The 23,843-nt window shown below is 33.4% G+C and overlaps 1 protein-coding gene across 1 annotated transcript in view; it reads right to left on the bottom strand.

Moving 5' to 3' along the window:
* Positions 1-23,843, bottom strand: part of Rh6 (Rhodopsin 6) — a 54,435-nt gene that overhangs the window by 6,919 nt on the left and 23,673 nt on the right. The window contains exon 7 of the mRNA XM_072526787.1: positions 1,299-1,576. Coding sequence (XP_072382888.1) covers positions 1,299-1,576 — 278 coding nt within the window. The remainder of the gene's footprint in view (positions 1-1,298; positions 1,577-23,843) is intronic.

Consider the following 23,843-nt stretch of genomic DNA (forward strand, 5'->3'; position numbering starts at 1 on the left):
GCTCGGAAACTGTGCGTTTTTGTGGTACTGGAGCTGTTTCTATTTGGTTAGTTAGGAGTTTTGTGCTTAGTGTTTTATTTTGCACAGCTTGTTCGTTCAGTTGGATTTGCTTCCGTTGGATGTCTTTAGTCACCTGATTGTTACTATTTTCAATAGGGTTCTGGCCTGCTTCTATATTGTGAGGTATTGAAGGTGTGTCGCCTGATACAGATACCTTTCCTGGACATTGTTTTGCTAAATGCTTGGTATTTTTGCATATTTGGCAAGTCTGATTTTCTAAAGATAAGTATATTCTATATGATGTCTACTCATGAGTGATAACGAAAGAATCGGGTAAGGTATGTTTGGTTAGAGGGGATATGTAGGTTTGCCACCTGAAGATGGCATATATCTTAGCCATCCAATTGGCTGTAGTTATACGTAAAATAGTGGGTTTGAAAATTTGCTACTTTTCCTCACATACTAACTAACCGCTAACTCTCCTTTTTGAAGGCCCATCAAAAGACTTTGCGGTATACTCTATCATACTCTTTCTTAACAATAATGAATATCATATGAACGATCGTTACTTAATATCTATAATTTCTCATTAGCTTCCATATAATAAATATTGCTCATTTTAGCTTTGTATAAAAAAAAACTCATTTTCAAACATTTCACTTTACTCTATCAGTTACTCTATCTCATATTTTATGGTGAAGCTGAGTAGTTTTATGACCTTGTATACATGTCTTTTTTGTTATGTATTTTCCTTTACACATTTCTTTCTTTATTGTCTACAATTCATTAATTTTTATCTAGAAGTTGATAAAAATGAAATGTCTTCTTGTTATTGTTATTGTATAGACCTCCCGGAAGACCACCTAAAAGATGGAGGGATAGTTGGCAATCTACCTTCCAGGAAATTAACCAGAGGCAGCTTCAGAATTAAACAGATCGAAAGATGTCCAAGAAGTAGTAGAAGAAGAAGAAGACGTTATTGTATCATTATAAAGGGTTTAACTAGTGTTTTATCGTTTCACTGTTTTAAAATTTTTTAAATCCATAGGCTCTTCTTGCCCTCTTCGGTCTCAAAACATTCTTCGAAGAAATGATCGAATTTGTTGCTTCTTAGTAGATAATGAAATCTGATTTACACAGGTGAAATAGTAAGGATTTTAACTTAGCATGTTAGCAACTTAGCAACTTAGTTTTCAGTGAAATATTACACATTTTCTCTAAAAATAAATTATTAATAAATAATGTAAGCGAAGATAACTTTAAAAAATATTTTCAAAATAAAATTTAAAATAAATTACCTAATTCCGTATACTATAGGATTGTATACAGCATTAGCTTTGGCGAAGAGCGAGCACCAGATAGTAGCCAACGGGCTGATTTTGGAATTGCCCATGATACCAGCGAAGTTTGTGACCAAGTAGGGTGTCCATGCCATAAACCATAGCGTAATGGTCATCAAAGCAATTTTGGCTAATTTGCATTCTGCACTAGTCTGTGAAGCTTCCGAAGATCGGAGAGAGGCTACATTCATCTTTTTGGCTTGTTCCCTCATCGATTTTTCGTGAGCAGCGACAGCCTTAACAAAGATAAAAAATCATAGTTTTCAAAAAAAATCAATTATATAAACTAATTATTTGAGAAAAGTTACTTTTTTTGCTAAAAGGGTATCCAAAAAATTTTTTTGTTGAAAATTAATTGGCTTATTTGTACTTTAGTATATAGAGACGGGTTTTCTTAAACAAATTTCATGTCAGGTCAAGGTTGCTTAGGTGCTTATGTCACTATTTCTTGCTAATAATGTTAAGTTTCACCGATACCTACGATTTAATTTTAAAAAATGGCAAACAATTGCTAATTTTGCGAAATATCTTTAACATAAATCTTGCATTGCATTTTCTACTCATTTGATTACGATAAATAATAATCTGTAAGTTAATCCGCTTTTTAGGTACGGAGATACCGATATTCAAAGTTGATGGATCATAAAAATGATAGGTTTCGAGGCGAGAGTGAACGAAGGGAGTACGCTTAAATCACTAGGTGGGAGTTGGCTAGAATAAGTGGGGATAGATTAAATTAGATTTCAAAAACAGCTGTATGGGAAAAGAGACTTAGACCTTACTATGACCGAGAGAAGACAAGAAAGGGAAAGGTCAATTGAAACATGTAAAGAAGAATGGAACACCATGGATGAGGTGGCACAGTGGACAAAGATGCTGGTACAGTGATCAAGAAGAAAGAAGAGGAAGAAAGACAGCCGGACCAATGACAAAGGTAAGGATTTTGTAAGTTGAAGTTATGGGGAATAGATCTTGATAAGAGGCAAAGAAGTTTACAAGTAAGTCAGACTGTGGGAAGGAGGAAATGCCCGGCTAGGAGTGACGCCGTTCTATGAGCGATGTGGGTCTTCCACGCGCTACCTGAAACAAGTTTCCTCTCGAGTTAAATCAAAAAGGTATGAAAAGCTCAATTTTTGTGATTCAAAAAAGAAAAGATGGAAAAAAGGGACAGGGACCCTCCTTGCTGGCAGTCTATCGATAAGTGAAGGGCGTGATTCAGAAATGTTGCTCGACCTTACAGCGGCCATTCAGCTTCCGGAGCGCTGGATTACAGATGAGGGTCTGTTTTAACCGGTAGTCGTTCGGCATAGACTCGTCGACTAGAGGGCGTTTTAAAGTACCTCGGTAACTATTACCGGGATTACGAAGAATAAATTCTGCACTAAGGTCAGGCAGGCGGCGTCCTGGACTGATATGTCTTTTAAAGATTCCAGACCCCTTCTATAAAAGCGAAAAAAAAGTTAGATTTAATTAGGTTAACTTTTGTTAAGATATATTTAGTTAGGTTAGCCCTCGATATTTTATGTGTTATTATAATGTTATTGTAAGAGAGGCCATGTATAGATCGGATTGCCTTTAAGGTTCACAGCTGTTTTAAATGTATATCGAAAGCATTAAAGAATCTCGTATTTGGAGGAATCTTTGTAATACGGCAAAATTACAAAAATTCTTTTTAAATTCGAAATCGCCATTAAGAAATAATGCACTTTGTAAACATAAATAATTAATGTTGTAGTTATTTCTGGAGTAATACGGACGTTTTACGCAGTTATGACTATAGTATATTTTTATGTATGAGAGAGTAATAAAACAATAAATTATGTATGCAAATCCCTAAACTGTTGATACGGGTGACTCAATGAAAAACAGATATTTGTCAACAAGTTTACAGAAGTATATAGGAAAACAATTTTAAATTGAGTATGACCACCAGGTATAAAGGTTGGAGCAGAATAGAATACAATAGTTGTGAGGGTTACTAATCCCTAAATAAGGTTGCCAGTGTCGGAGTGATGGAGGTTAACAGGTACTAATGAATTTGCAAGAAATGTAAGATGTTTATTTTATTGGTTATATATAATCAATAAAAGTTTAATAAGTACCTACCTATTTGCAAAATAAAGTTTAATTATTTAGATAAAATAAAACGTTTTATTTTATCTATTTGCAAAATAAAGTTTAATTCTTTGCCCATTTGCAAAATAAAGTTTAATTCTTTAGATAAAATAAAACGTTTTATTTTATCTGAAATGAGTTCATTCCACGAAGTAAGGGTTTCAACAATCAAACATTTAATTCTTTAATTCCAGGAATCTACGACAGTAATTGACTAGATAATTACCTTCTAAACTTATTCCACAGAAAATGTGATAGTGGGTTTTTCCATTTTGTATATAGGAAGGTCCAAGTGGCGTATTCAAAATTCTTAACAGTTCACTAAAAGTAGGTACTTCAGTTGCAAGGTGCAGTTTATTGTGTATACTAGTGTTATGGAAAATTTGGAAGTGCCGTGTAAACGCCGAAAAATTGGTCCTCTAACAGTTAATGAAAAAACATTAATATTTAATTGTTTTAAATCATTTACAGACAAACGTTTATGTGAAAGTGTTGATGAGACCGTTGAGTTAGTTAGCAGTACACTTGGTGTTGGGAAATCTACGATTTACAGAGTTATTAAAGAAGAGAAATGTGGTAGTTTTCAAATGCCACGTAATGCTCCAGGAAAACCAAAATTTCAAATAGAATATCATTTTAAAGAAGGACTTCGACGGAAAGTGCATAATTTCTTCTTTAGACAAGAATTTCCAACATTGGATAAAGTTCTTGTCTCAGTTCGAGATGATAAGGATTACCCAGAAATGAGTCGAAGTACGTTATGGAAACTTTTAAAAGAAATAGGCTTCCGCTGGAAAAAGAATCCCAGAAAGTCTATTTTATTAGAAAGAAGCGATATTGTCATATGGAGAAGACATTTTCTAAGAACCATAAAGGAAATGAGAAACCGAAAAAGAAAAATATTTTATCTTGATGAAACATGGATCAACGAGGGTCATACACCAAATAAATTTTGGCAGGATGAAACTGTTACAAGTCAAAGGCACGCTTTTGTAAAGAACTTATCTACTAGTTTAAACCCACCATCAGGAAAGGGACGCAGGCTGATAATAGTACACATTGGCAGTTCAGACGGTTTTGTTGAAGGTGGTTTATTAACTTTTGAATCAACTCGTACCGGTGACTACCATGAAGACATGAACGCTGATGTCTTTCAAGAATGGTTCGAACAAATGATAGATCTTCTTCCTAAGAACTATGTAATAGTAATGGATAATGCAAGTTATCACTCCAGACTTATAGAAGGACTGCCCACAACCAAGTGGTTAAAAAAAGACTTGCAGAATTGGCTGAGTTCAAAAAATATTACGTACCATCCCGGATCTATAAGAAAGGAACTTTATTCGTTGTGTGCCCTTCATAAAGAAAAATTTAAAAAATACGAAATTGATGAAATTGCCAAAAATCGTGTAATGACAGTACTTAGATTCCCACCATATCATTGTGAATTAAACCCGATTGAACTGGTATGGGCACAGATAAAGAGTGAAGTTTCAAGAAAAAATACCACTTTTAAAATTCATGATGTTAAACAGTTGTTTTTGGAGGCCGTAAATAATGTAAAACCTGAAAACTGGGAAAAGGCAGTAAATCACACTATTAAAGAAGAGGAAAAAATGTGGAAGCTGGACAATATTACTGATAAAATGATCGAGCCAGTTATTATAAATCTTGGTTCTGAAAGTTCATCTTCTGAATCTGATTTGGATTTGTAACAAGTAGCTGTAAGTTTTATATTACTATTTTTATTCATCTATTTAACATACCTTAGACGGTTTTAAAAATTTTTTTTCTCTTTTGTAATTTTTAAAAATTAAAAAAAATGTGAATTTTTTAAAACCCTTTTTAATGTAGGCCAGTCAGTTCTAATATAGTGTGTGATAAAAAAAGTCACTTTTGTTTACATACATATAACACTTTATAACACTGAAATAATTCATTTATTTTTTACAATTATTCAAAGTAATTTTTCAATTAATCTTGAGCACGCCCATGGAGTGGTCGGAGCTACCAGTTAAAATTATGCTAATTACTCTCCCGTTCATAAAAATAAACTATAGTAAGGATTACTGAATTTATAAGAATTAGTAATTACCGCACACAATTGAGAGTTCTTAGAACGTTTTTAAATAAGTATAAGTTATTTATTTGCTGGCTGCCGAATTACTAATTACGAACTGAGAGACAGATTTTTGGATTACTTGAACTGTTAAACTGAGACCGAAGAAACGATTAATAACTTACGCTATAGTACTACCAAATTTCTAAGAGACTTATTAATATTCAGCTCAGAGGGGTGCTTTTGCTGGTGGTGTAAAATTCCATAAACCTGTTTTATGAAATGATCCATTGTTTATATAATTTCTCACCTCGAACAATAGCACCCCACGAAGTAGGATCTGTATGATACAACAATTGGGTTTTTTTACCGACGTCACTAAGGGACGTGAACAGTTAATACATGATAATTGTCGCTTCAGAAGGATTTGAACAGGTAATGCAGGTAGTTAATGCAGATATTAATCCTTATATAATATTTTTAATCCCAACTAATAAAAAAATAGATTGCAAAAGTTTTAAATTAAGTCTCTTCTTCTTCTTCGTGCGACCAGGATTACTCCTGTTTGTCTGCCTCTTATTTCAGTCATTGTTGACTGTACATTATCTTTCCACCTTTTTGGCGGCCTTCCAACGGGTCTTCTGCTATACGGCTTGTTGTTTTTACAGATGTTCGCTAATCAATCTGGTTGAGTTAAATTAAGTCTTAAAGACCAAATTATCCTGGCTGTTCCACTACAAAACAACTGGATGAGGAAATAGAACTATTCATGAAAAATATTCGTCAAGCAGTAAGGGAAAATACTGTCACATTAACTCCAAGAGGAAAAGGGAATAATTATTCAAAAGAAATCAGAGATCTTATAACAGAAAAAAAAACTAACAAAAAGATGGCAGCAAACTAGAACTCCACAAGATAAAACCCGTTTAAATAATGCCACTCAACAATTAAAAAAAAAGAGTTACAAAATTTAAAGAGTAATATATCAATAAATACCTACCAAATACTAACATGTAATTTAACAGCAGATAGTAACACCGATTATTCACTGTGGAAGGCAATAAAAAGCCTGAAGACACCGATAATTATCCCAGCTCCTCCAATTAGGATGGAAAATAGTAATTGGGCTAGAAGCAGAACAGAATGCGGAGAAATTTGCCGTCCCCCTTAAAAACACATTTGATCTAATGATAACCAAGGGAAAGTGAATCCGGTCCAGATAGAAGAAAGAAAATCCCAAAAAGCTCCAGGATATGATCTGATCACTGGAGAAATATTAAAGAAGGGAAGGGAAAGTAATAATCAAGGTGACTAATTTAATAAATGCTTCATTCAGACTGAGATAAAGGCTCTTTCTGGAAGAGGGAAAAGTTATTATGATCACGAAACTACGAAAACCTTTTAACGAAGTAATCATCCTATAGACCAATATCGCTACTCCCGGTGATATCAAAATTGCTTGAAGAACTTCTATTGAAAAGATTAAAACCAATATCACTTTGGTTTCAGATACCAAATCATCACTTTGGTTACAGAAGCAAACATTCTACAATTCACCAAGTAGGTACATAAAATAACATATTTTAAAAGAATCATTAGAAGAAAAGAAAGTCTGCTCTACTGTCTTGTTAGATGTAGCTCAGGCTTTCGATAAAATTTGGCATGAAGGTTTAAACTACAAATTAAGAAGTAAGAACCTTAATGTCTGAGATTATAAAAAGTAACAAGAAGAGGGAGCTGGAATACTTTGGACATATAATGAAAGGTACCAAATGTAGCTCAGGCTTTCGATAAAATTTGGCATGAGGGTTTAAACTACAAATTAAGAAGTAAGAACCTTAATACCTGAGATTATAAAAAGTAACAAGAAGAGGGAGCTGGAGTACTTTGGACATGTAATGAAAGGTCCCAAACGTAGCTTCCTACAAAATATTATGCACAGGAAAATAGCAGGCAAACGCAGTCCAAGACGAAGAAAAACTTCATGGTTGAAGAACTTGCGAGATTGATATGGTATTGATATAATGGTGCTATAAAATTAAGATATGTATGATTGTGACCAACGTTCTAAAAGGACATGGTACATGAAGAAGAAGAATGCCTAAACATTATTCAGAAATCTTAAAGACTAATATTTTGCTACTTACTACTTAACACTAGTGAGAAAGCGACTGAAAATCTGCAAACATCACTTAATAAAATACATTCATGGACCACGCAAATCAAATTAAATGAAACAAAACTGACTCATATTAATTTTATAAATACAAGAATCCAAAATTTATCAGTTACAATATGTGATATCCAAGTTGCTTATGCAATGTCAGCAAATATCTAAATATCACCTAAGACGCGAGACTGCACTGGACAGTACACGTCAAAAGAAAAGAGAATAGCTTGGTAATCGATATAAGAAAATGTATTGGATGGTTGGGGGAAATTCTGTATTATCCACTTATAAGCAAATATTAAAACCAGTATGCGTATATGGTTATCAACTCTGGGGATGTGTCAAATCTGGTAATATAAATATCATCCAAAGATTCCAGAACAAAGTACTGAGGAATATAGTTACTGCCCCTTGGTACGTGCGCAACAGTACCCCGAGACCTGGGTATGGAAATACTGGATAAAGTGATCAATAGGACAGCAGCAAGTCACGAGCAGAGACCGCATAACCATGGGAATGACGAGGTAATCCAGCATTGACAACAATGGGGCTATAAGAAGACTCAAAAGGACAAGACCTTTGAGATAGTGTAAGTGTTGAAAAGTAGGGTACAGTGCTATAAAGTGTTGCGTGTTAGCTTAAATGCATTATAATTATGTAAGATAAGATAAGATAAGAGGACGGATAAGTTCTTAGTTTTAGTAACTTCGGTATTTCTAAATAAAAAATAAGAAAGCTTGTATTTGATACTCTGACATTGTGATGTAAAATAACTAATAGTTGAAAAACTGGTGTTTACTAAGAAATATTTTTATATATTTTGATATTTTAGTGAGAAACTGAATTTGTTGAACCACTGTTTCTTATGTCTACTGCAGTAGTTAACTGCATATGTCTGTTTTTATAATTTAGTTAATTGAAATAATCGTCTCATGACAAATTTAATAGACTTAAAGATTTAAATTGCTCTTAAGTAAACATAATATTTTAAATTTATGTTCATATTATCAAACATTGTAATAGCTTTACACATGCTGATACTCATAAAATGTAATACAATTATAAATTAAATAACAATGAGTTGTAGCAGTGTTGCAGTTTTAAATAAATATAAAACTAATTTATAAATAAAACAACAAAAAAAGTGGTACAATAGGCGGTACTGTAGACTATTGCCAAGCTTCATACTAGATTTTCACTATTTTTAAATTTTAGATATTATTTTTAAAATTGTTTATGATTTATTTATTATTGTTTTTATAGATTTTTTAGAGATTTTAATAAAATTGAAAAATTTTACATGTTAAATAGCGGAATCTCCTCGTCACGTAAATGGACTCTTCCAACTGTTTACTGTGACTGCGAATTACGAACCGCTATTTCGTGGCGCTTCTTCCGTGGCGCCGTGTCATGGAGCTACTTCCGTGACGCTCGCCTCAGTATTTTACTATAGAGGAAAAATAATACAACGCTAGGCTTCGCTTCAAAAAAAAAATAATAAATAGTACGCGCTTACAGGCTGCTCTTTTCGTATATAGCTGCATACAATACTGCAAGCAGAGTATTGCATGCATCAAAAGGCAATCCAGTCGCGTTATTTTATTACTTGCCTCTCCCTGTTTACACCAAAATTCGTAAATTTTGTAATCAGCGTCCGATGTTCGTTAAAGCACTTGTTTTCGCTACTATTGTACAAAATCCAACAAGTTTGTAGCATTTCTATTTCCCCTGGTATATGTTCAAACGCCAAAAAATATTCTCAATCTTTTTGCATCGCTAAGAATGATAATATAAACATTTCTGTTCTGTATATAATAACACAAATTTATATTTCTTTGCCAGAAACGCCAAAGCGTTTGGTTTTATTGTTTGAGTCCGGATTTTTTTTTTTTTTTTAATTCGTCATTGTTTTTCGTGATTCATTTTGTTTATCGGAAATAGTGAAGTGGTAGTAGCAGTTAGAGTTAAGAATTAGATTCGGAAGAAATAGCTTCGGGCGTGTAGGTCTTCAAAGCCGGCAATTTTTTTGTGGAGAGGTGAATCTGGGCTCAAGATGTTATTTGGCAGTGTTTGTTGAGTTAATCACCGTTTTTTAGTTAATTTGTTGTGCTGTGTCCTATGTGAGGAGTTTTGTAAAGCAGCGTTACAACAATTTGAGAGGTGCACATGGTTTTAAGCAGGAGCGTTTTGAGCGGCCGAGTTTTGAAGAGTGCAGTGCAGAGAATTCAGTGCAGTTGCAGGTTGTTCTCATCGGATAATCCGAAGTCCGAGTCAGTGTTCTAACTTGCGAAGAATTGTCCATTTTGTGTTCCATGGTCATCCCAGACCATTTGCAGTTTGTGTGGGACAGTATTTTCGATCCAATTCCAATCCCAAAAACTCCTTAAAGGATATACCAGCCAGAGTGATATAAGATACTTTTTGTTAAAATTTTTCTAAGTAATGTCGATCAAAATTATGTTATTTTGATTTATAATAATTGCTTAAATTGCTACAAATAGCGCCACTGTAAGGTTTGTTGATAAATTTTGTTAATATTATTTGCAATGCACATATAACACAGATTATGCGAAATGAATCCAGATATGCTCTCCTTCAAGCCATCCTGCAAGGAAAAATATTTGGAAAACGAGGTCCAGGAAGAAGAAGAACATCTTGGTTAAAGAACCTCAGAATCTGGTTCAATACAACATCTGTGCAGTTTTTCCTCGCTGCTGCAGATAAGATAAAGATTGCCATGATGATCGCCAACATTCGTAATGGATAGGCACATCAAGAAGAAGAAGAATTTGTAATAATTGTTGATGTGAAATAATAATAAATATGTAATGTTTCTTTCTAAATCAGGAGTTGTAGAATTATTTCCTTTAAAAAGATTTTTTATATTTTTTAGGAAAGAAAAGCCTTCAAGAGGATTCTTTTAAACGACGTCCAATTCTTGTGTTTGTTGCCCAGGAAATCTATGTAAGTATTTTTATTTCTTCCTTTTAAGTTACCCTTTCCAGTCCCTCAAATAAAGATACTTACTTACGACCCAGTTCTCCAACCAAAACAAGAGTGGCCGTTCGCAAACGTTTGGGTTTGTTTGCTTACCCTATCTCCAGCACAGTATTTGCTCAGTCCCCACTTTCAACCCCTTATAAGTGATACCCAATGTGGTAGGCAAATAAGATCGTTACAAGTTCCGTGGAATAATGAAATTCATTAGACATCTTATCTCCGTCGCAAGATTTTTTCCATGTCAAGATAATATTTATTTACATATATAGGTTGTATATAGGTTATTTGAACTTTTTTGAGAACGATTTCTGGACTGGAGGTCGAAACGTAAAATACACGCAATTTTAGTTATAATTCATTAGGTAACAAAACACGAAAAAGTTAAGACTTACTTACAATTAGTGAGTAAGTCTTTTCTCTTCTAACCTATTGAAAATGAACTCAGCAAACTTTTGATTGGAATCTCTCTAAGATTTCAATGTTGGAGTTTGATACAGTTGCCCAGAGTTGTATTCCGTAACTCCAGATAGGTTTTAGAATTGAAAAAAGTAATGATTTGTGGCCAATCAGCCAATATAGGTTGTGTAATTTGAGACCAAGTTGTTTGATTTTTATAAAACTGTGTATCCTCCAGTCAATTTTTAGTCAAGGTGCATTCCAAATTATGTGACAGTTTCTTGCTGTCGCTGATTACTGTTGAAAAATGTGGCGGGTAATTACTTTTGTAAGTTGTAAAAGAAATATGAACCGACTTTGATTCGTTTGTTTAGAAACGCCATCGCTTTAACGAAATTTGCATATTGTTGAGTCTAGTCTGATGTAGTTGAGAAGATGTTCTTGGGTCCTGATGTAATGACATCACGTCTGCGTACGTGGCTGTCGTGGTATGGTTATTTGTTGGTAAGTTCGCTGTGTACAATAAGTATAACACTGTCCCCAAGACACTGCCATGAAAAACATCGGATTCAACAGGAAATAGTGACGTATGCTCATATGTTGTATAAAAAATTAACAATCATTAGGTTTTTAGAATTAGGAAGTAAGTAAGGGGAAGGTTTTTCCTTAATTTGTATAGAAGGCCTGAGTGTCAGACTTTATCGAAAGCTTGCGAAATATCTATGAAGGCAGCAGGCAGTACATTTAGTCTTCCAATGCTCTATTCACAGTTCTGTATATCCAATAAAGCTGGTCTGTGGTTGCGTGTTGGGGTCTGAACCCAAACCTGAGCAGAAATTAGTTCACGATCTGAAAGGAAGGATTGTAGAAAGGAGTGGATTCTTGACAGTATCAGCTTCTCTAAGATTTTTGACATTATTGGTGGCAAGCTAATGGCTCCATGTACTTTAACATGTCAACATGTCAACATTCATAACATTACCAAAAAAACCAAATGCAAAAGAATGCCAAGACCACCGGATAATAAGTTTAATGAGTCATACGCTCAAAATATTTTTAAAAGTTATACACCGGAGAATATACAACAAACTTGAGCAGGACATAAGTGAAACACAATTTGGATTTAGAAATGCACTGAGAACGAGGGAAGACCTGTTCGCTGTAAATGTACTTGTGCAAAGGTGCATGGATGTTAATCAGCCAGTATATATGTGTTTCTTGGATTACAACAAAGCCTTCGATAAGGTCAGACATAACCGTCTTATCGAATTACTTGAAAAGCGAAAAATCATTAGCGCTATCTATTATTATCAGATCGCTGTGGTAAAAGAGAACAACGTCTTTTCAAATGAAATACAGATTGAGAGGGGCGTCAGGCAGGGCTGTGTCCTGTCTCCTACTTTGTTCAATTTGTATTCAGAGGAAATAATCCAGGAAGCACTAGAAGAACTAACCATGGAAATAAAAGTAAATGGATGACCAATCAATAATATACGGTTTGCCGACGACACTATTTTATTAGCGGAATGTCTTGAGGATTTACAACAAATGGTTGACAGAGTAGTAGAAGTCAGTGAAAAAAACGGACTGTCCCTAAACACAAAATAGATACAACTTATGGTAATTACAAAAGCCCAACAGCGCCAAGAAAACATAACAATACATGGAGAACAAATTAAAAAAGTTGAAAAATATAAATATCTGGGTACAATAATTAACGAAAATAATGAGTACACAGAAGAGCAACAACAAACTCAAAGAAGAGATTAAGGCAAGAATAGGGCAGGCAAGAATACGACAGGCAAGAAATTCTTTCAACAAACTGAAAAAAGTACTCTGCAGCAGGGACATTTCAATTTTTTTAGAGATAAGACTTCTGAGATGCTACGTGTTCTCCGTATTATTTTATGGCTTGGAGGCTTGGACATTAAAGAAAGATGTTTCGGACAGATTAGAGGCCTTCGAGTTATGGGTCTACAGAAGGATATTAAGAATAAGTTGGGTGGATAGAGTCACGAATGTCGAGGTGTTGAGAAGAATGGGAAAAGATAAAGAGGTTTTAAATACAATTAAAGTCAGAAAACTGCAATATCTGGAACATGTCATGAGGGGTGAACGTTATAACTTGCTGCAATTAATAATACAAGGAAAAATACAGGGTAGAAGGAGTCGCGGAAGAAGACGCATCTCCTGGTTAAACAATTTTAGAGCTTGGTTTAACTGCACTTCTGCTGACCTCTTTAAAGCAGCGGTATCGAAAGTGCGAATTGCTATGATGGTTGCCAACCTTCTTAGAGGAGATTGCACATGAAGAAGAATACTTTAACATCTTCTTTTGGTTTATTTGGTTTGGAAATTAGAATACTTTTGCAACTTTCTGCGAAATACGCGGTTCATTGCATTACGCGGACTGCATTGTATAATTGAGTCAGGTACACAATTCTTTTCCTGGGTAGTTGCTATATAACTTTGCTTTTGATAAGATCAAAGCCTATGGAATTTTTTAAATAAGTTTTTCTATTATTTTGTTTACTTCTTTTATCCTAAATTTTTCCAGTGGGAGTTTTAACCTATATGCAGATTCTAAAAACTGTTAAATAGATGCTTAAAATTCTGATTATTATCAGGTGGGAAAGGTTGGAAGACGTTTACGAGATGCGTGACAAATACTTCCGTTTTTTCTTTATTATATAATTATTATTTCTGACTTCTGACCTACCCGCTTCTGTTGCTTACAGGTTCCCAAGATATTCTTTGATCTCATCGTTTTTGTATTTATTTAGCAGAGCTCTGAGTTAAAGTGTTGCCTGATTGAGTCTAGAATACCAGTGATCTATCAGCAAGATTTTAAATAATATGCCCTAGTTCCCAGAAAAAACAATTTTGTAGGCGTGTGAAATATGTATACCTAAAGAAAATGGTTAAATAATCACAACTACTTCAGTAACCACAACATATTTTAAATAAATTGGAAAGTTAAAATAAAAAATAAATAAATAAAAAAAATTAAAAAAGTGCTAACAATTTATCTTTTTAATTATAATGATCGTAGTGGTAGTATAAGTATTCCGGTGGTTAAAACTTGCCACAAGCAAATGACTTAAAAACCATCGTAAGGATATGGCATCATCAATTAACCTATATTTGTCCACTGATGAACGTAAAATGTTCCACCTATTTCTATTTTGAGCTTCTTGCTTCCAACTTGTGGTGATGCGCTTTATATAATTCGTCGATCTAGTCGGTGACCGTCCTAGATCAAGGATATGTAAGTTAAGTTTAATAGGAAATGTTTTAAATCATTTTATGTTCTCTGACGATATACTGCTTATAGCAAAAAACTACAAAAAATTAAGCACAGTGATATCAGATCTAGAAAAAGCATCACTAGGATAAGGGCTGGAGACGAACCGTAAGAAAGAAACAAAGAAAAAAAGTTACGGCAAATGAAGAAGACATGTCCAAAATTGACATAGACGCAACAAAAATAGAACATATCCAAGAATATAGTTACTTAGGATAAACTATCAGGACAGGTAAAAGTAGAAGAACCAAAAAAAACAAACACAATAAAAAAATGAAATGAAAAATACTTCTGAACTTACTTAAGAACGAAGGTTCACAATGCATATTATGTCGTACCTATTCAAAACCACTCTAAAACTAAAATGATGAAATGTTGGACATAACGGAATATCTGAAGATGAAAGATGGAAAAAAAAGATTGGACACTAGAGACCATATACTGCAAAAGTTTCAACAGGTCAACCACAAATGAGATAGAGCGGTAATATACATAAAACTGCAGGTATAATATACAAAAGGTAAATGGAAGATAGAGATACATGGAGGTGAATGTTACAGGACTATATTCATAATATAAATTATAGATCGATAGACAGATTGTCGTGACCAACTACGTTTAAATTCGCGAAACCAGTAGACAACGAATAATGTTTATCGCCAAAAGCGACCAATACATTTATTGACATTGATACTATTTTAGTCTTCCTCTAAAGTCACATAAATTCAATAACCAAAGAACACTTTGCACATAACAATTTTACTCTTGTTTTCGCTAGTCTCTATATCTATACGATTTTAAGAGATTTAGTCTAATGCCCAGACATATATGAATGCCTCGCTTCTTGATGAAGTTATAAGTTATCATTAATGTATAAACCGTTAGGATGGTTGTTAACCTTGTTAATCGACATAAAAATATTTTGCCTTCTTAGACTTAAATTTAAACTACATTATTTGCGTACTTTCGAAATTATATTCCCTCGTTCATCAAGAGGTATAGTCTTTCATAACGATCAAAAAATAAGTAGGTTTTTATTATTATATGCCTCTCCAGTTTCTTGTATCTATTCGATGAAATATATTTGTAGGGCTAAGCGGGTACAACTTAAGGTGAAAAGACCGCGATCGTAAGTCACTGTTAATTTTAATTTAAAAGCCCTCCATTGCTGCTCATCAATCTTGCCTAGTTCTAGTCCATTTCGTGACAGTAATTCGTAGTGCAATAGCCAAAAGAGCCAAACCACCTCCAACCGCACCTTGTAATTTGTTTCCCCGTGAGAAGTGATTGCAGCCCTTTTGAGAATATATTACCGACATTTTTGTCTCGGATAAAAGCACAATCTAGTCGGTAACCTCTTGGGTGCAATATACTTGTTTATTTAATGATGTTGCTTCTCTATACACGAGCGCATCGGTGAATTGTTGAAGGAGGATTACTTAATAAATATTTAGTAAAATATTTATGTAGAATATTTTTAAATAGGTACTTATCTTATGCTTCTTATTTTACTTATCAATCCTAGGATGAATTAATTTTATTGATATATTTCTAATTCCTTCGTTCCTCTCCTCTCGTTCGCCGCCTTCCTAATACTCTTCTCTGTTATAAGTATCATTGCTTTATATGCTTTTGGTTCAATTTGTATGAGTCGGGCAGTGCTACTAAGTGGTCAAACGAGTACTCAAAAAAAAGAAGTTAAGTACTTAGGTTTTTTGACAAACGATTAACTTCGAAATCTCATATACATATAACGAAAACAATTGAAAATTAAATTACCTCTTCTGAAACAGTTTTCTTGTAGCATGTCTAAGTTATACTATGTTTATATGAGATTAATCCACATTTGATTATAACAAATACATTTTAACTAATTAATGTTTGATGTTTCGATTTCCACTCCGGAAATCGTTCTCAAAAAAAAATATTTGATAACTTTGTTAAAAACGGTATATAACCGCCAAAATTGTTGATAAGTTTATGTCATGTCACCAAATTGGAAGTTGACTTACTTTTGGCCACGGTGGCCAAATGATTGGTGATTAATTATATATTGCAGCCTCGAATGTTGTTTTCTCCCTGGGTCTCCTTATCCTTATATCCTACCCATTAAAATAAATCTTAATATCTCTTTCAGTTTTTATTACCTAACCTCCAAATTTAGTTTATCGAAAGTAAATGGATGTTATTTTATCCAGTTTACTATACAGAAAATTTATGGATGTTAGCGTGAATGTGTGTTGACTGTATTGTTTGATTAAGTGCGCTCGTATTTGAGTTGTTTATACCAGTTCGGAACCGTAAAACAGCCAGCCTTTGTTAGTTTCAGTATGGAATCTAAAAGAAAACTGAATTTAGAAAAATTTATCAAGAGGTGAACCAGACGATATTTTAAAGTGGTTGGATAATATCTCCGAAGATCAGGCGATCGACTCTGATGTGGGAGAAGATTCGGATGCTGAAGATATTTTTCCCACTATACGGCTATCTTGAGTATCTACATCGGTGAGAGGAAAAATAAGTTATAAAGAAATGCATGATAACGACTCCGATTTCGATAGCGATGATTCAGTGCATGACTCTAACTTTATGCCACCAGATCTTAGCAATCCTAGTAGAAGGCTATCTGTATCTTCTGATGAGGACACTTTAAATATGGTTGTCACACCACTGCAGTCTTTTCACTTGGATGAATGTTACTGGTCGAAATAGCAGTTCTTACCTCATATCTTCGAAGCAGTAACATTTGTCGAATCCTCCGGTTCGAATATAACAAGCCAGTCTCCGCTTGATATTTTCTTAAAAATATTTGGAGAGGATCTTTTGCTTCTAATGGTCGACGAGTCTAAGCGTTATGCTCAGCAAAACGGCAAAAAGTTGGATTTGTCACTAAATGAGGTAAAAGCATTTATTGGTATGCTAATTATCATGGGCTTCAACCACTTGCCAAGTTTACGTTTTTATTGGTCGACAGATCCAAATTTCCATTCAGATAAAATATCTAGTATCATGCCCGTGAAAAGGGTTTTAAAAATATTACCATATTTGCATATTAGTAATAACCAGGAAATGCCAAAAAGAGAAACACAAATTTTGACATGTTGTACAAGGTAAAACCTTTGATTTCCTATTTGAAGGAAAAATTTCAGAAAGCGTATAGAAGTAGAAATTTACCTGTAGATAAAAGCACGATTGCTTTTAAAGGCAGAACCAGTCTAAAGCAATACATGCCAATAAGCCAATAAAAAGAGGCATCAAAGTGTGGGCTCTAGCCTGATACAAAAATGTATCATTGTGGCTAGTACCATACACTACGTAACAGAAAAATCTTGAGTTCAGCGTATGACTACAGAAGGATTAACAATAACAGTACAATGTCCAAAGAATATTGAAGATTATAATCGAAATATGAGTTGATCGTTTCGATCAACTTCATTCTTGTTACAGCATTGCATGGAAGTCTCGAAGGTGGTGGTTGAAACTTTGGTACTATTTTGTCGATACTAGTATTGTAAATGTATATTATATTATATACAAAACTTCAGCTTTGAATAAGTAGCCTTGAGTCAAACCTGAAACACAACTAGTATTCAGAAGCATTCTGGCAAAACAAGTTGTGGACGAATTTTCTTCAAGAAAAAATCCAAGTTCTTGGTTGGTAATAGGAAAAAATAACACAAAAATGGTAGATGATAGAGCGGTTACTGTTGAGAATACAGTGCGACTGATAAATGTTGGCGACCACTTACCAACCAACGCGGCTTCAAGAAGATGTGCAAGATGTATCACAGAAAAGCACCCAAAAAGATCTAACGTAGTTTGCGCTAAATGTGAAGTGGCCCTCTGCATACCATGTTACGTTTTCTAAATAAGGTTTTACAATTTTATGTTTCTTTTTCAAATTATCTGGTTTTATTTGGAATAATATATCACATTTTGACGTTACAAAGTATTGTTTAATTACGGAATAAACTGGTTGAAATTTCTACGAGAGATTTTATGCAAAATTATTTTGCATAACTGGATACTGGTTGAAAAATCAATCGGCTCAGAAAATATTCTCAGACTGTTTTTGTTTTTAATATTTTTATAAACTACTGCGGTAGGACTACTTTTGCTTAAACGTCTAAAAATTGACAGTGTTATTTAACATAAACATTGACGTTTGGTTCTTGATAGAGTACTAATTTATCTTTGCAAATGCGTAAATAATGTTATCTACTTAAGAAAGATTTTGTTAGTTGCCTGTACGATTGCCCATTTGCTCAAACGCTTTAGACAAAATAGTCCAAGTCTTAAATTCGCCCGCGAAACATTTTGAAAATTTAATAAACAGGCGCCAAGTAATGCTATTATACTGAACATTATTTAGAAGAATTGTATTACTAAAGTTCTCACACCATTTGTAAATAAGTTTTAAACATTTTGCAGTTCAAGAAACTTACCCTTCGGTAGCCAGTTTTTTCACCAGGGTAAGCATTTGAGAATCAACCGAGCGAGTTTATTTGTTAATAAAGTAACCATGACAATGAAAAATGGATTTGAAATTGAGTGTAAATTTTATTGTAAAGTTTTTTATTTTATTTAGAATCTAAGGTATATTAATAATATAATTAACTTATAATTATTTTGGTTATAAGTATAAGGAACTAAAGTAATTTAAGTATATAAAGGATATTATATAGAAAGAAAAATATATTACAAAATTTGGTATATTTTTGGGCATATCAATATTAAATGTGGATTAGTAAATTAGTTTTTTATTGAAAGAAATAAAAAATAGTTTCAACAAGAAAAACGAACTTAAAAACATTGTTTTTGTGTTTTTTTCTCACACTGTGTATTTTTGTTAGATGTAATGGGCGTTGTAAATACATGCGTAGTTTTAAGACACAGAATGAAATTATTTTAAAATCAAAATTCTTAGTAAATCAGATATTTGTATAGTAAAAGAATTTGTTTATAATGATACCTAGATCTCTTTTAATACAGTGTCTGATATCCTTAAAACTGTTGAATGTGTAACAGTCCCACAGCCCCTCAACGTGTGATACGACAATGCATATGTAGATCGATACAAGACAAAGTAGGACCGTTGGTACACTGACAAATAAAAGTGTATACCTGAATAATTTCATTAAAAACGTCAGAGAAAATATGAGCTGCCAAATTGAATTTTTAAAACATGGCAGCAATAAAGTAGAAAATGGAATTTTTGAATTAAATTTTGTAAATGGGACACATGGTGTTTACATTTTGTATGAGTATGTTACAAAATGAGCAGTATATGTTAAACAGTTTGTTAAAAAACGGAGTAAATTTTTTAATATACAGATGTCCTAAAACATACCTTAATAACAAAGTAAAAATAAGTGAAAAAAATTATATCCCTTTGCCTAATAATTATTCAAGGGTATTGGTATATGTAATAAAAAATATAAAATGTTTTAATAGGTGATAAACAAAAATAAAAACTATAAATGATTCCGGTAAATATGTACTATATTTTTGTGTTGAGATATATAGAAAATAAATAAAAAAAAAGTTCAAATTTTAAGGTAGAAAAAAACTGTGAACACATCTCAAGACAAAATTGAATCAGGGATAATAATTAGAAGGTAAGCTTCTAATTTCTACCAAAATCAAATTAGCTAATTGCAGCTTTGGACCGTTTTGTCTGTATGAATTCAAGAAATGTAGATCGTGGAGAAAATTGAAGTGAATAAAGTATTTAACCTACACAGAGGCGAACATTATATTTGTAAAATAATTTTATTACTTTGAAATATAAAAGTAGATTTTAGACTGAAGAATGGCACAATTTTTAATGAATTTATACAAGTGGTAACATATTTAAATGGCATCGACATCATTGCTAGGTCCACGAATTACTGGCTAAAGATATTCGGTCGTTAAGGACACCTGGACTTAAGATGAAATTTAAAATACATAAATGCCCAAAAAAAACCAAAATATATGTTCCTTGACGAACATATATCAAAGTTAAATAATCAAATGCCTAGAATAATAATTAACGGTATGAAATTAAAGGATGTGTACTTCTTCATATATCTAGGATCGTTGCTGAAAATTTACTAGCGGCAAATTCTAAGAAGAATATATGAAGGAGGGCAACAATTGTTGCGCAGGTATTAGAACTTTGAGTTATATATGTTTTGAGGAACCTAATGTAAAATTTATTAAGGTAGCACATTTCAGGAAAAAACAGAACATGATTAAAAAGGTTACAAGGGTTAAAAAGTAAACAGTTACTACTGATAAAGAACAGATAGAAAATTGTACCGTAAAACAGGAAATAATAAGCATACTAAAAAAATAACGTGGACACCCAGCCAATCAGACAGTGTTAAGAAAAGCTGGATGAAAATAAAAAATATATTTGAAGAACGTTCAGGAAGAAAATAAGGGTGGATAACAGTAAATACTGAAGCTCATGGATCAAAATATAGAAATCAGAAATAAAGATAAAAATAAATATAAGAAAATCCACGCAATAAACAGAACAGAACAATAAATCCAAACAGAAGGAAAGATGAAAAGAAATACTGTGGTTAAGTTAAAGTAAACATTGCAAAAATGTGCTCTACGGAAAAATACAGGAAAAAGGAAATACAGTCAAATGTGGTCAATGTGCAAAAAGTGAGTCAGCAGAAACTGAAATTTCATCATTGAAGCCAAATAAAATCATCTAGTTACACAGTTAAGACAGTTAAGATTTGATTTCACGTACAGGGCGCCTGCGCATCCGGTTATACGTATTTCGGCCTAATAGGCCTCATCAGGACGGCTTTCGCAGTCGCTCTGAACGTGAAAATAAATCTTTTCTGTCTTAGGAAGCAACTCTAACATGGCTTCGTATAGATGCAAATAGCGACATCTGATAATAAAATCCGTAAACTAATTTTCGAAACCTTTTCGAAGACAGAAAAGATTTATTTTCACGTTCAGAGCGACTGCGAAAGCCGTTCTGATGAGGCCTATTAGGCTGAAATACGTATAAGGGGATGCGCAGGCGCCCTGTACGTGAAATCAAATCTTAACTGTCTTTTCCTTTTTATTCCGATATACTCTGTATGAGTACAAGAAACCAATTCGCTAAGAATTTTGCTTAGTTGAGGAGATATGTTGTGGAATGCAATTTTTAGATTCCCCATGTCTCTAATAACATCTTTGTCAACGTCTGTTTGCCTTGCAATTCTTAGAAGGCACATATTAAAGCGAAATTCTGAATTTGGTTTCGAAAATTAGTTTACGGATTTTAAAAACCAAAGTTTTACAGCTAGAGAAAAGAATCTACGAATTAGAAATTAAAGAATATTCAACAGAAAGACGGTATTAGATTTAATTTCAATGCAGCGCATCCGCCAACCGTTTATACGTATTTCCACCTCATTAAGTATCATCAGAGCAACATATTCAGAGGCCCTGAATAGAAATTAAATCTCTCCCGTCATAATACAATAATTATAAAAATAATTATTTACAGACGTTACAACGCCATCTAATAACAACAATAGAAATCCTTAGAATTCGTACTTGGCGAAACTAAATTTAAATTTTTACCAGTGTGCTTTCTAAAACTTGCAAAGCAGACAGATTTATAAATTAGTCGACAAGGGAATTGATAATTAGTTTCGTAAAGTAGGAAATGTTATGATTTCTATTGTTGTTAAAGAATATTCCTGTAATCTGGAGATTCATGGAACCCAAATTAAAAATGAAGATCCTAAAGAGGTTCTAATGGAAATTGCTAATCATCTTTTATCATGTAATTTGACTAGTCAGGGGATGTGTCAGACTGTTAGAACCAGGAAACTTAACATGAATCTGTAATTGTGACACAATTTAGGTCTCAAGATATTAAACAAAAGTTAATAAAGCAAGAAAAAATCGTAAGATAGACTCAAAGATGATAAGTTGTATTACAGACAAAAGTAATATTTCAAAAATATACATAAATGAGCAATTAACTTTGTTAAACTGAGGCTTATTCAACATGGATTATACATTAAGAAAGGAAAAAAGTTCAAATATTGTTGGACAAAAAATGGTCTATTTGAGAAAATGTGAGGATTCGGAACCAATTTATATCTATAATGAGGACATAATACAGAAACTAGTATAGGTCAGTGACAATTATGGTTAATTTATTCAATTAAAAATGGCTAATGAATGTAAACTACAAATTTAAATAAAGTTCTATGTAGTAATAATACTGAGTTTAGTATCTTCTTCTTTACGTGCCGTGTCCGCGACGGAGGTTGGCAATCATCATGGCTGATCTTAGATGCTGCCGCTCTGAATAGTTCGATTGATGTGCATCCGTACCATTCCCTCAAGTTACGCAACCATGAGATTCTTCTCCTTCCTACACTTCTCTTGCCCTGGATTTTCCCTTGTATAATTAATTGAAGTATGTTGTATCTTTCATTACGCACAACATGCCCCAGGTATTGCAGCTTTCGTGTCTTGATGGTTTCCAATACTTCCATTCTTTTGTTTACTCTTCTCATGACTTCTTGTCCATTCTATGATATCTTCCGGATTCTTCTACAAACCCACAGTTCAAATGCTTCCAACTTTTGAATAGTCTATGCGTTAAGCGTCCATGCTTCTATCCCGTAAAGCAGAGTCGAGAAAATATAACACCTTGCCAGCCAAACTCTCGTTCGTGCTTTCTCTATTCGAACTTTGATTTCTTTGGAATAATCGTTTGTGTGATTAATTATTGTGCCAAGATAATTGTAGTTTTCAACTTGTTCTAAAGTTTTACTATTAATTGTCAGGCTTTCATCATTATTTTGGGTTTTTGATATCCTCATAAATTTAGTTTTCTTGATGTTTATTGATAATCCATATTCTGTTCCATACTCAACTATCTTCTTCATTAGCTTTTGGGGGTCTTGGGGGTTGTCTGCTATTATAATAGTATCGTCCGCATATCTAATGTTATTAATTGGTGTTCCGTTGACCTTTATTCCTGCTGTTTCTCCCTGAAGAGCTCTTTTCATAATTTCTTCAGAGTGTGCATTGAATATTAGTGGTGACAATACACACCCCTGTCGCATTTCTCTTTTAATTTCGAACTCTTTTACTGTGTGTTTATTAATGCGTATGTGTGCCTGCTGTTTATAATATAGAGTTGTTAAGGTCACTGTAATTGTTTTGCTTTGATGACGTCCATTCGCTCTTTGTGGCGGACTTTATTGAAAGCCTTGTTGCAATCTATGAAACAGACGTACATATCTTGGTTCACATTCAAGCATCTCTGGATTAGTACGTTGAATGCAAAGAGAGCTTCACGGGTACCTACACCTCTACGGAATCCAAATTGGGTTTCTTCAATATCCATATCAAGTATTTGGTAAATGCGTTTATAGATGATCTTTAAAAACATTTTAAGTGTGTGAGACATCAGGCTTATGGTGCGGTGGTCGG

Source organism: Diabrotica undecimpunctata, chromosome 3, assembly GCF_040954645.1.
Source record: "Diabrotica undecimpunctata isolate CICGRU chromosome 3, icDiaUnde3, whole genome shotgun sequence".
NCBI classification, from domain to species: Eukaryota; Metazoa; Arthropoda; class Insecta; order Coleoptera; family Chrysomelidae; genus Diabrotica; species Diabrotica undecimpunctata.